Below are 14,646 nucleotides of genomic sequence, written 5' to 3' on the forward strand. Positions count from 1 at the left end.
GGACCTACACATTTTATTCATATAATCCTTCATTTTTGCTCTATTTATAACTTTTAGTTTACCTATTCTTGTGATTTAATATATAAGATATATATTCAAAAAGAACATATAATCATTGCTTTTCCCACTATTTTCTCTATATCAGTTAGATCTAAGTTGCTCAGTCTTTTTTACCAACTCTAATTTTGAAACCTTTTAGCATCATATGATGAATTCGTTCATTTCCTTAATGCTTTCCGGTTTCAACTTAACTTTCGTCATTAATGCCATTCCTATTTTTCACAAATTAGCAATAGCATTAAATGTTGGGTCAATCTTTAAACATAGAGCTATGAATTTCTAGCATATTAACTGTAAATAACATTGTTATGACATGTTTATTTTTTTACATAGCCCTTTCTTCAAGATTTTAGTTAATTTACAATTTTAGCATGACAATTGTTAAATTTATTTTTTACTCTACTATTCTTTATTAAAGTATCATTCAAATTAAAAGAAACATAATCTCTCCTATTCATACTAACATCATTAACTCAAACTGAATAAAATAACTCTAAACAAAATATCTAGGCCTCATATTGTTACCTCTGCAAATTTCTTTTAGATTCTCTCTTAAAATTTCTACTTTGTTTTGTAATTACTGTGTATTTTCCCCTTCCAATGCTCATGTGCAAAATAATCTAAATCATTCTTTGATTTAGTCAAAAAGTTATTTCCAATTAGATTATCTTTACTTAAAAATATAAATTGTATTTTAAGTATATATCTTTCAAACTTAAAATCTACCCTTTTTATCCAAAGGGCTCTGTCAATGCTTCTAAAATATAGATTAATTCTGAATTCGTGAATCTTACTTTTAAAGTATATCAATACTTAGATTTGAATTTAAAACTTTTCCTGCTCAAGCACCTGAGAATTCTATTTGTATATTATCATTTTTTGACAACTGAGCAGTTTTCTTAAATAAATTTCCAGATTATATTCTAATTTTTTTCTAAATTATTCTAAATTATGTGAGTAATCCATCCTACCTAGTTTCCACAAAAAAAGAGAAAAAAGCTAAAAAAAACCCCCCACTCAAAACCACAAAGTCAAAATTAGCTAAAATATAAACTATACAAAACTAAGAAGAGTACTGATAAAAACTCATGATTAGAAATGAAAGAATTTGATAGGTTTTAAACCACTGATACTAAATTTAATGGATTTTTTTATGGAAAGACAATAAGTAAAAAAATATTAAGAATCAAATAGACTATCTAAAATGGCAGTAAAAGCAAACAGCAATTATTACATCTAAAATAATCAAATTATACAAAATAAATGGAAAATATTCAGAAAATAAGTCAACTGTTAAGTGATTCGTACAATAAAAAGATCTAGAGTGGAATAGAAGTACAATGAATGTGAGAAGCCGGACTCACCTCCAACCTTTCTCTGTGCCAATTTGCTTAGAAGCCAAATGTTGTTAAATTCTGTTATATTAATAAGATGTATTGTAATAATAAACTGGACTACAAATCTATCAAGGTCATATTTTTGACCCATGGGTGAATATTTTTAAAAAACAACCACAACTATGTTAATAATAATAATTACTATCAATAATAATTAACAATAAGAAATTATAAATAGCAAATTCTCAATTATTTCTACTAATAGAAGAAAAAGTATAAATTTTTTTTTTTAGGTTTTTGCAAGGCAAATGGGGTTAAGTGTCTTGCCCAAGGCCACACAGCTAGGTAATTATTAAGTGTCTGAGATCAGATTTGAACCCAGGTACTCCTGATTCCAAGGCTGGTGCTCTATCCACTGCGCCACCTAGCCGACCCTGAAAAAGTATAAATATTCAAAAATTCTTTTTATTTGAAATGTAGCAGTGCATGTTTCTTTTTTTTTTTTTATTAGTGGATTTATATCCTTAACTAAGCTTCATTTTGGCTTACACTAAAATTAATTTTCATACCCTGATGTCAGGAAAAACTCAGGGTGAGGAGAAGCCATCAGGGACCAGGCTATGCTGGGACTGTATATTAACTGGGATTAAATATTTCTCACTGAATATTCCACATTGCAGATAATTCAATGCTGATTCCAAGAGGCAGTTTGGGAAAGAAACAAAAAAAAAAGAGATAAAATCGATATCAAAGATAAGTGTTAGTAAAAAACTGAATTTTTCTAAAATTTCGGTAGTTTTAATAGCTTTCATAATTCAACTCAATAAAATAGGCAGTACTTTTCCCTATCCCATGCCAAACTAAAAGATTAAATTCTAACAGTGTATTGGGAATGCAACTGATACTTCTTAGTGTAGCATTTAGTAAATGTACTAACAACCAATGTAAATTTTTAAATATAAAAAAATTTCACAACTAATACTTCAGTATGTTTCACCTAAAGATCAAATTGATTACAGAGCTATTGTTAAATTTCTAACCACTCTGTTAATAACCTATGACATTCTACAAAAGGTAAGTTGACCAAATTTCAACTACTTTATCTAGGCTCTGCCTGTAATTTCTCCAAATAATATTACAACATGATTTTTCTTAATTACCTTCTGAGAACAGTTTGGTTGATACTGAATGACTTCTTCCTGGGGGTGGTCATGAGCTAAATCGTCATTCAAAATCTACAAGACACCAAGATCGCAGAATGAAAACTGCCACATCTTGTCATGAGTTTTCCAACCAACCCATTTAATCAACAGCTTTTCCACCCCCTTCTCTACACCCTCCTCCATAATCCTCCATAACTTTTATCACAATTCTTTAAAACCCAAGTCAAAGAATAGTGATTAATGTATTGTTGTCAATCTGGAAAAAGGCAGTCCTAGCCATTGCTTTGCTATGTTCAACAACTGGTATTCATGACTTGGATGAAGGCATACATGGCATGTTCATCAAATTTGAAGATAGTATGATGCTGAGACATAGTAAATACACTGGGTAGGAGAATCAAGATCTCAAAAAAATCTCAAAAGGCTAAAATGATGGGCCAAATCCAATAAGATAAAGCAGAATAGAAATAAAAGTCCTACTCTTGGTTTAAAAAAAAAAAACACTTAAAAAATCAAGTTTAGGATGGGGAAGGCAAGACTGGACAGTAATTATGTGAAAAAAAGATTTAGGGACTTAAGTGGGCTGAAATAAAAATGACTGATTCTATAGTCTAATCATCTTTTTAAAAAGTAAATTTGTTGTATTCATAATAATTCATTGCAAAGTGGATATATACTCGTTTACAGAACAAAAAAAAATTATTTTTGAAAAACAGAATAGAATATAAGAAATCAACTTCCTACCTTCCCCAAACTTTTACTCTATTTAATACTAAAATACAAATAGATGATTTATAATTAACTACATATCAAAATTACAAAATAACAAAAAGAAAAGTTTTAGCCAGCACCAAATAAATCTTGACTTTCATATTAAGAGAATAATCATTTTCATATTTTGGTACCAGATATCATTTTTACTTGGCCCAAAAGCCTCAGAAGGAAAAGGAGCAGGAGAGAAAGTTTTACCTTATACCTGCTCCTTTTCTCTCCTTTTCTATGCCCATTATCTTGTAGCTGGCTCTTGGACAGGATATCTAGTCTGGGAGAAGCAAAGAAGAGAAGGTTTGGGAATAAAAAGTGAACAAATTCACATATAGACTAATTCCTATCATCTCGTCCTCCTTTTCCAAACCTCCCAGTATCATTTCACTGGGGCTCCTTGGTTTATTAAAATACAAAAATTGAGAACTCCTACACTAAAATTCAAGTATAGGTTCAGGAATTTGAATATTCCCAAAATGCATGATGACAAAGGATAAATATTATAAAGAATACTTATCAAATTAAAATAAGGACATGAGTAAAATATGAAGTGGCAATTAATGATTCAAGTAAATGGCTCAACTAAATCATGAAATTCCAAAGTAAAAATCTAAAGTGGCAGTAATGTGGGGTTTTTGTTTTTTCAGATTAAAACCTAAATTCCAAAGGAAAAAAATGCACTCTGAAATTATTACAATTATAAACCCATTGTATTTCTCCTTTACCCTTCAAATCCATCTTTCCTTAAAAATAATAATTGGGAGGAGGAAAGAAGGTCAGTCATCAAAATTTTTGGTAGTAATTTACTTCCAGAATTATTTTCAGTTACAACTATTTCAATTTTAGAATATATTTTCTTGAGAACAGGTCCACTTGATTCAATAGGTCAATAAACACTCAATAAGCATTTACCAAGGGCCTCCTATGTTTCAGGCACTATGCCATGCACTAGGGATTCAGAGAAAGGTTAAAAAAAAAAAAGCAAAAACAAAAAGAATAAACCAGGACTATACAAGTGTGTGGGAGCTTAAAGATTTTGTAATAATACTAAGATTCTGAATGCTGCCTAATAACCAAATAGAAAGAATACTGGATTTGCAAACAGAGAACATGGGTTCAAACCCTATTTTTGTTATGGACTTAAGATTTATGAAGTTAACATTCTTAGCCCATAGGTAAAAGTGAGAATTAATAATATTGAATATAATGTCACAATATTTAAGGGGCCTGATATAATATTAAATGTTTTAAATATAAAGTCTTACTTTGCCATGCCTTTTTTTTTTATCATGGACTACAGAGAAAATTCTAAGTTCCTTTCCCCTTACTTTAATATATACAAAAGGAAGATTCAAATATAGATTACCTTGTCCAGGAGGGTTTGTTGCCATGCTCCTATTTACTGTTAAATTATCTTCAATAGCAATTAAGGCAGTTAAGTTGAAAATGACCTGCAAAAAAACCCCATTATATTAAAAAGGTCACACTTAAACAATTGAAGACATCTGGTACCTTAATCTCTTCCAACAATAGCAGTTGCTGTGACCTAGTGTTTTGGGTTGGGGGGAGGGGGAGTTTGTGGTTTTTTGCACCTGTGATCCTTCTGACAAATTTTACTTTTATTCATCCAAACTTTTCACTGACTATACAAAGATAATGAATCATCTAAACAACTCTAAGTGTTTTATTATTTGGCATTTACTGGCATCCTTTACCTTGGCTATCAACTCTTGTTTTATCCAGAGTATGCAGAGTACCACATATACTAAACTGACAATCACTTATTTAAGCAGCTAAAATTAAATCCAATAAACATTTATTAGCACTGTGCTAAACACTGGGGATACAAAAAGAGGCAACAGACAGTCCTTGCCCTTAGCTTAGGGGGAGACAACATGCAAACAAATATGTAACAAAGCAAGCTAGATACAGGATAAATGAGATATAATTACCAGAGGAAAGGCACTGGAATTAAGGGGCTTGGGGAAGGCTTCCTGTAAAATATGGGATTTTAGTTGGGATGTAAAGGAAGTTAGTTGGCATGGAGGAGGGAGAGCATTTCAGGAATTCAGGAGGCAGAAAGAGTGCCTGGACCTGAGAAATGATGTGTTTTCCTTGTGACACTTCCAGGAGGCTAGTGTCACTGGTTCCAAGAGGACAGAGTAAGATATTAGAAGATTGGAAAAGTAGGAAGATTAAAAAAATCAAAAAGAGGGGCAGCTAGGTGGCACAGATGATAGAGCACCAGCCCTTTGTCAAGAGGAGCTGAGATCAATTCTAGCCTCAGACACTTAATTACCTAGCCTTGTGACCTTGGGCAATCACTTAAACCGAACTGCCTTGGAAAAAAAAACCCCCAAATCAAAAGGTTCAAAAGAGCATTTTGAATTTGTACCTGGAGGCAATAAGGAAGTCATTGAAGTTATTGAGGAAGGGGATAAGATGAGACCTGCATTTTAGAAAAATCATTTTAGTGGCTGAATGAAAAATGGATTGAAATGAGGAGAGACTTAGAGCAAGCAGACTCTTGCAGAATCATGGTGTGAGATGATGAGGGCCTGCACCAGGCTGGTAGCAGAGTCAAAAGAGCAAAGGTACAAAGGAGAAATCGGCAGGTTTTGGCAACAGCTTGGATATGAGGGGTGAGACACAGAGAGGAGGCCAGCATGACTCCTTAGGTTGTGATCCTGAGGGGCTGGGACAAGACTGAAGGGAAAAGGTAATGAGTTTGGTTTCAAAAATATTAAGTTTAAGATGTCTTTTGGATGTCAGAAAGGCAGTTAGATTCAAGATTGGAGATCAGCAGAGAGCCTGGGACAGGAAAAGTAAATTTGAGAATAAACAGCATATAAATGGTGATTAAATCTTTGCAAGTCGATGAGATCACTAAATGAAGTAGTAGAGGGAAAAGAGATGAGGACCCAAGACAGAACACTGAGGGACACCTGCAGTAGGATTCAGGAAGGGAGGTAGAGAAGGAGTGATCAAATAAGTAGAAGAACATTAAGAAAAAAGAGTCATCAATACTGTCAAAAGTCAAGGAAAATGACGACTGAAGAAAAAGACCATTGGATTTGACAACTAAGAAATTATTAATAGTTTTAGAGTTTTATGTCTTATCATTCGATATATACTTGATATCCTTTACTCTGAAATTGTACAATTTTATACATCAAAGAGCAACTGCTGGGGCGGCTAGGTGGTGCAGTGGAGAAAGCACCGGCCCTGGAGTCAGGAGTACCTGGGTTCCAATCCGGTCTCAGACACTTAATAATTCCCTAGCTGTGTGGCCTTGGGCAAGCCACTTAGCCCCATTGGCCTTGCAAAAACCTGAAAAAACAGAACAAAAACAAAGAGACTACTGCTTATCTGTAAAGGTGGCATTTCCTCTCAGACATCAGGGAGTAAACCATTTTGTACCTCAACCCGCAGCAGCAGCAGCAGCAGCAGCACCACCACCACACAATATGTCAATCAACAAGCATTTATTAAGTAAAGGACGGAGAAAATCTGGGGCCTGTCTTTCCCAGATCCCATCCACCATAGGGCAAGGTGGGGGGGTTCCATCCTGTTGTGGCGCTCCCAGCACGACAGGGGTGCCAGGGTCACCGAGGCAGCTGCCCCCACCAAGCTTGCATCCCAGGGGAGTGTTCTCTCCTTCCCCGCGGGCCCTCGGGGCAGCGGCCGGGCCCGACTACGCCGCCGGCCTCCGGCCCTCTTGGGGGACACTTATGAAGTCGAGAGGAACGCTAAGAAACCGACTCATTTCCGCTTTTCATTCTTGCTCCCGGGTGCCCTTAACTCTTTTTTCTTCGCTTGTTAGTTTTGTTTGTTTTTTTAGGTTTTTGCAAGGCAGTGGGGTTAGGCGGCTTGCCCAAGGCCACACAGCTGGGTCGTTATGAAGTGTCTGAGGCCGGATTTGGACCCACGTCCTCCCGACTCCAGGGCCGCTGCTTCACCCAGCCAACCCCGTTTTTGAGTTTTTGCAAGGGGACGGGGTCCGGTGGCCTGCCCGGGGCCACGCCGCCAGGCGGCGATTAAGCGCGGGCGGACGGGCCCTCCCGCGGCCGCCTCCCTGCCCCCACCCGGGCTCCTTTCTTCCCAAAGGCGGTGACGAATGACACCCACCCGAAGGAAGCGCCAACGGGGGCAATTCCCTACTTACCACGCGGGGCGCGGCGGGGCCGCGGGGCGCCTGCCCCTCGGGGAGTCGGATCTCCGGGGCCCACGGCTCCGCGCCCGCCCGGACGAGACCCGGCCCTGAGCGGCGCCGCCAGCCTCCGCTCCTCCAGCCCCGCCGCTGAGTCGGCTCTTCCGGCGCGGGGCGGAAACCGTTCCTCCCCCCGCCCCTTCCTTCTCGAACGGGAGGACGCCGGCTCGCCACGCAGCACGCACGCGCTCGCGTCAGCGCGCACGCGCCGCGTCAGCGCGCACGCGTGCGCCGGAAACTGGAGGTGCTCCTGGCATTCTCGCGGAATCTGTTGAGGACTTTGGGGTTTTCTTTACTGTTTATAGTTACAGACGTTGATAGACTTGGTGAAAGCTTTCGTGTCCCAGAATCTCAGGGCTGAGACGCGGATGGTCCAATCCAGGACGAGGCAGCGGGCACCCGGCCAGGGGACTTGGCGCAGGCGCTCTGACCTCCTTTTGTGGAGAACGGCGTTTAACAAACGTGTCAGCTACCAGAAATAGCCGCTTGGTGGCGCAGTGGATCGAGCGCTGGGCCAGGAATCCGGACTAAACATGACAGCAGACCTTTATGATGTTAATTTAACTACACAAATAGCATATAGGAATGATATGTAACGAATCGGTAACATGGGTACCCTCATAACAACCCCTGGAGGTAGGTACTATGATGATCCTTTTTTACAGACAGGGAAACTGAGGCAAACAATTGAAGCTACTTGCCCAGGGTCACCCAGCTATTAAGGTGCACGAAGTCAAATTCAAACTCGGACTAATTGACTCTTAAGCCCAGACATAATTAAATTCCTGTCTCAAACACTTAGCAGTGTGATACTGAGCAAATCCATTCACCTTTGTGTCTTTCCCCATCTGCAAAATGGGGATAGATTGTGTTAAGTGCTTTGCAAGCCTTAAAGTACTGTATAAATTATTGCTATCTGGGTAGATCCTGCTGGCTCTTGAGGAATTTTATCTGTTTGCCTTTTTGTCATTTGAGGAAGTCTTCCAGAGGAGGCTGCTTGATTTCTGGACCAAGCGTTCCAACAAATTATACTAGAATTAGCCTGGAGCAGACTGCACTCAGCTGCCCCTCTTAAAATCAGTCCCTTGTTAGCTCCTGAATTCATCCCAAGATCAATATACATAATGAACCATATTTCTGGTCTAAATAGTGTAGGATAAATCATTATGATTATATTAATTTCTTCCATCATTTTATAAAAGTGATTAAAATTGTTCATTTTTGTGATGTTTATATTATAAATTGTCCTGGTTCTGTTCAATTTATTGCATTAGTTCATATAAGTACATATCCATTTAAAATCCCTATTACCTCATTTCTTACAGCACAAGAGTATTCCATCACAATCAAATCATCACCTACTCAGCTTTTCGTCCATTGAGAACTATTCCCTTTGTCCTCTAGCTTTGAAAGCTAGACTCAACACAGTAATCGTTCCTGCTTAGTACCCATGATCAAACATGCTAACTGTTACAGAAAAAAATGATAGTTTTAGGGTGTGTGTGTATATATATATATATATATATATATATATATATATATATATTAAGATGTTTTAGCATTTGGCCATCGAGGGAATTTATTTTGCTTGATTATGCAAATTTATTTGAATTTAGCTTTTTAATGGAATGAAGGTGAGAGGAAGAGAAAGGAGATTTCAATATTTTTAAATAAGTGAGGAAGTGCTACAAATGTGAAATGCTTGTCATTATATTATTGTTTAAATATTTTACTTCATTACAATAAACCTTTCACAAAGTGGGAATAAGAGTTTATAATGCAAAAAGAAAACATTGTAAAACTTTTTAAGAAGACATTTTTTTGGTCATGGCCAATGTGGAAATTTGTTTTGCTTGACATGTACATGTTTGTTACAAATGTTTTGTTTTTCTTTTTAGAGAGAGGTAGTGAAAATATACAATAGTTAGCATGTAGATAATGCTTTATAATGCTTTAAGGTTTGCAGAGCACTTAAAAATGTTATTTCATTTTATTCTCACAAAACCTTGGGAAAGAGATGCTATTATTATTCCCATTTTATAGATAAGGAAACAGAGATAGACAAGTTAAGTGTTTTTTCCAGGGTCACATATTAATTAGGGGGGAAAGTTTGATTAAAAAGGGAAAAAAAAAACACAAACCTCAAATGCCATTAGGTTACAGGTTTTTCCTGACTCACATTTCATTTGCTAGTAAATCTTCCCTTCCCACACCTTATATTTATTTTTAATTTTTATATGTTATCATGTCTTCTGATTAATTGTAAATACCTTGAGGGCAAAATTGTCTAATTTCTTTTTTTTTTTTTTTTTTTGCAAGGCAAATGGGGTTAAGTGGCATGCCCAAGGCCACACAGCTAGGTAATTATTAAGTGTCTGAGGCCGGATTTGAACTCAGGTACTCCTGACTCCAGGGCCAGTGTTCTATCCACTGCACCACCTAGCCGCCCCCAAATTTTCTAATTTCTATCTTTATCCCCAGAGCCTAGTCTAGTGCCTGGCAATCAATTAGTAATCATTTATTAAGTTCTTACTATAAGCTAGGCACTGAGCTAAGCATTGAGAATATAAAAACATATGACAAAGTCCCAATCCTGAAGAAGCTTACATTTTACATTTACATTTGTTTTTATTTTTTTATAGTGTTTAGAGTTTTATAGTGTCTCTCCTGCACCTCCCCAAATGAACAAAAAAAAAGAAATAAAAGAAAAAGTCATCATAAAACATAGAATTCATCAAAACAAATTCCCACATTGACAGTTTTTTTTTTTTAAGTTTATCACTTCTCATGCATGAGGTGAATAATGGTTTAATTTTTAGTGTTCTGGACTCAGTTTTATTATTGCATTGATCAGTTCTAAAATCTTTCAAAAATATTTTTGCACAAATTTTTCTAGTTCATTCTGTATCAGGTCATAGATTTATTTGCAATTTCTTCTGAAACTGCGTTTTGTCATTTCCAACAACACAGTAGTATAGTATTTCATTACATCCATATACCACAATTTATTTAGTCACTCTCCAGTAGGATGATAGAGGGACTTACATTTAAGATGAGAGAGTGAGAGACAACAAGAAGTTTATAACCCCTTCAGGTTACTTTCACAATCCTTACTCTCAGATTCATCAAACTCCAGCTCCACACTACTATAACCATTATCCTTGAGCCTCCACTTTTGTTTACCTTTAGTCAAGAGACACAATTTGCTTGAAGCAAAGGTATTTACCGAGGTATCATATGTGAGCAAGAAGAGGAAGCTAGATAGTACAGTACATAAAATACTGGCCCTGAAATCAAGAGAACCTGAGTTCATATCTGGTCTCTGATACTCACTTAAGCTGTGTGATCTGGGCAAGTCACTTAACCCCAATTGCCTTACTCCTTACCAAAAAAAAGAACAAGAATAACAAAACCTCCCCATAATCCTCAGGAATACTTTCCCCACTATGATACATAATGTCAGAAGCAAAAGTGGATAGATAGAATATACATTATTATACACATGGTGAAGTGTATACTCCCTCACAGCAGGAGCTCCATGTTCTTTCCCTACTCATGGTATTCTCATCCTGCACCCCATAGAGGTAATCTCCACAGCTACTCTCTTTATAGCCTGCGAGGGCTCTCTTCTCTGTACCAGTCATAGCACTCCTCTGAGTCACTGCTCTGCCTTCTTAGAGAGTGAAGTTTGCTTTATAAAGAGCCACAAGGAGCATGACCAACCCCTTCAGTTAGTCATAATCTAGCTATTCAATATTTTCATTAAATTTTATTGAAGAACTTTATACCTCATGAAAGTATAAATATATAACACTGTAATACTTCTTGTCTCTATTACCTGCCCTTACTTTCTGCAAGCTCATGGAAAATCAGTTGATGTGGAGTAGCTTGATCAATTCCCCTTCCACTATATATACATAAGTATATTCAAGACATAAAAAGTAGACACAAAGTAGGTAGCTGGCTGAAACAGTGGATTTGAGTGCTGGGCCTAAAATCAGTGACACCTGAGTTCAAACATGGCTTCAGATACTTGCAAGCTCTCTGATCCTGAGAAGAAAAAAAAAAAAATCTTCTGCCTCAGTTTCTCCATCTGTAAAATGGGAATAATTATTGGAGCTATCTCCAAGAATTATTGTGAGGATAAAGTGATATAATATTTTGCAAATCTTAAAGCCCCATAAAATTCCTTGTTATTATTATTATTTTTTTTTTTTTAACCTGGGATGCTGGGAAGTGAGGTGAAGGAGAAAAACTAGGAAAGATCTTATGTAGAAGATGATATTGAGCATTGGTTTCTAGTTGTGCTTAATAAGAACTTGTGAGTCATACTTCTTATCTCATGAGAATAGCTCAAAAGGAATGGCTGTGGATTGCTATGACACTACCATAGAACTAATTAAGGAGTATCAAGAACTGTCCTAGCTTTTGAGTGGGGCAAGAAGGGTCATGTTAGAGAGCTCTATAAAATACATCATCATTTAATAGTTTTTATTATAATAAATCAGAGATCATCTACAAATAATATTAAAAGCAAATTTCAATTTAATGTGAAAAGAATGCTGTGAACGAGACACTGAACTATGTGGTAGAGGTACAAAAAAGAGAAAATGGAATTGTAACATGGGAATGATGATGGGACCTACCTCCCAAGAGTTGTAATGAGGATCAAATAAGATAATATTTATAAAAGTTCTTAATACAGTGCTTGGCACATAGTATTATGTAAATGTTAGCTATTCTTTGTCATTATTATTATTATTATTATATATTCTAGATGAAAACAATATGTAAAATAGAAAATATACACGATACACAAATGGGGAAATAGGCATAGGTCGTTCATAGAAGGTGGCATAAGTTGAACCATGAAGGGAGCTAGAGTTCAAGAATGTTCAAGGCCAGGAAGCTAGGTGGTACAGTGGATAGAGCACCAACCTGGGAGTCAGTAGGACCTGAGTTCAAATCTTAACTCAGACACTTAATAATTACCTAGCTGTGAAACCTTGGGCAAAAATTTTTTAAAAATGGTCAAGGCAGGAGAAAGGCCTGTGCAAATGTGCAGAGACCATATATGAATGTCCCATTATGGATCATCATGTGAACCACTTTGTCTAGAAAAGAATGAATAAGGAGAAATAATATGAAATAAGTCTTGAAAAATAAATGGGACCAAATTGTGGAAGATTTAATAAAAAGTTTAAAACAACTATATTTGTACAAAATATATTTCAGATTCTGTGAGAAATGGGAATTGACATTTATGTTTGCCATAAGAAGGAAGTTTAATTTGCCTTTAAATATCCAGGACAGATTTTTTAACATGTATATACTAAGTTATTAAATTTCACACTTACCCCATGACTTTATAATGACCGCTGACTAGAAGAAATGTATTAATGACTGGTAATACACTATGCTTTTTCTCACCAATATCATTTTTCAGAAGAGACTGGCTTTTTTGTCTTATAGCTTTTGGCACCAAAAGTGACAGGATCACAAGAATTATATAAACTGGAATTGGTAAATTAGTAATTTGAAGAAACACATTAAGACTCCATTGGCCTGGAGTGGAATGGGGGAAGTCAAGGGGAAATGAGTGAACCTTCATTCTCATCAGAAATGTCTCAGAGAGGAAATAACATACACACTTAATAGGGTATAGAAATCTATCTTACCTTAGAGAAAAATGAGAGAAAAGGGATGGTATAAGGAGGAATAGGGGGAGGGAAAGGGGAATAGGTGATAGAAGAGAGAGAAGGTTGTGGGAGAGGGTACTCAGATACAACACACTTTTGGACAGGGCCAGGATAAAGGAGAGAGAGAGAGAGAGAGAGAGAACAGAATAAATGAAAGTGAGGAATGGAGGGAAATACAGCTAGTAATAGCAACTGTGGGAAAAATACTGAAGCAACTTCTCTGGTGGACTTATGATAAAGAAAGCAACTCACCCCAGAGACAGAGGCATTGCAATCTGAACACAAACTGAAGTACATTTTTTTTCTCTCTCTCACACTATTCTTGAGGTTTCTCATCTTCTGGGGGGGTGGTGGTGGTTAATGTTTACTCTTATAACAAAATTATTGTAATAATATAAAATAAATAAATCTAGATCCTTGACTGAAAAAAAAGACTCCATTGGTCTAAGGTATGACAATTCTCACATCTTTGGGAAGAGTTCTGATTGAAATGCAAATTTAATAAAAAAAAATCATTTGAGTGGTTTGATTGGTTTTCCTTGGGATTTCCCTTTAGAACATGGGCAAGAGCAATAAAAAGGTTTCTAGTGTTCACTTTACATCTTCTGACTATGATTATGACTCAGAATTGAGAGTGGAAAAGTAAATCTGGTGGGAAAGATGTGAGCCTGATAATCCTAAGGAGATTTTCAAAAAGGGATAACTGAGATCCCAGAGAATGTTTGATGTCATGGATTGAAGTAGAAAACACCTTGGGTCAAAGTAAATTTTCTCAAACAGAATTTGGAGCCCCAACTTTCCTGCTCATGAAAATTAGGTAGTCCATGGAGGAACTTGCTGAGATGAACATAGCAATGGGTAGATAAGGATTCAACAAAAGCAGGCACTAGTTATTTTCTTTTTTTTTTTAATTTATTTTTTTAATTTATTTTTTTATTCTCATTTTGTACAAATTTTTTTACATTAATAAAATATTCTTGTTTACAAGTAAACAAAATATCCCTCCTCCCCCATGAATATAGATAGACTTGCTTGGGTGAAAAAAGTAAAGGGGAGAGAAAAAAATTAAAATAAAAAAATAATAGTAATAATTGTAGGTATGGCCAGGTGGTGCAATGGACGAAGCACCAGCCCTGGAGCTACGAGCACCCCAGTCCATATCCAGCCTCGTAAACCCAACAATCACCCAGCCGTGTAACATGCAAGCCACCCGATCCCCACTGCCCTGCAAAAACCAAAAAAAAAGAAAAGAGACCCAAAATAAAATAGTAATAATAGTAGGGGTGGCTGGGTGGCAGACAGAGCATTGGCCCTTGAGCCAGGAGCACCTGGGTCCAAATCCGGCCCCAGACACACAAAGATGACCCTGCTATGTGGCCCCAGGCAGGTAATCCAGCCCCACTTGCCCTGCA

At 36.8% G+C, this 14,646-nt stretch overlaps 1 protein-coding gene across 1 annotated transcript in view; it reads right to left on the bottom strand.

Annotated features, from left to right (window-relative positions):
• The window catches only part of INIP (INTS3 and NABP interacting protein), a 41,905-nt gene extending 34,201 nt beyond the window's left edge, over positions 1–7,704 (bottom strand). The window contains 2 exon segments of the mRNA XM_074207503.1: positions 4,692–4,776; positions 7,491–7,704. Coding sequence (XP_074063604.1) covers positions 4,692–4,716 — 25 coding nt within the window. The 5' untranslated portion in view covers positions 4,717–4,776; positions 7,491–7,704.
• Between the last annotated feature and the right edge of the window lie 6,942 nt (positions 7,705–14,646).

Source organism: Macrotis lagotis, chromosome X, assembly GCF_037893015.1.
Source record: "Macrotis lagotis isolate mMagLag1 chromosome X, bilby.v1.9.chrom.fasta, whole genome shotgun sequence".
NCBI classification, from domain to species: domain Eukaryota; kingdom Metazoa; phylum Chordata; class Mammalia; order Peramelemorphia; family Peramelidae; genus Macrotis; species Macrotis lagotis.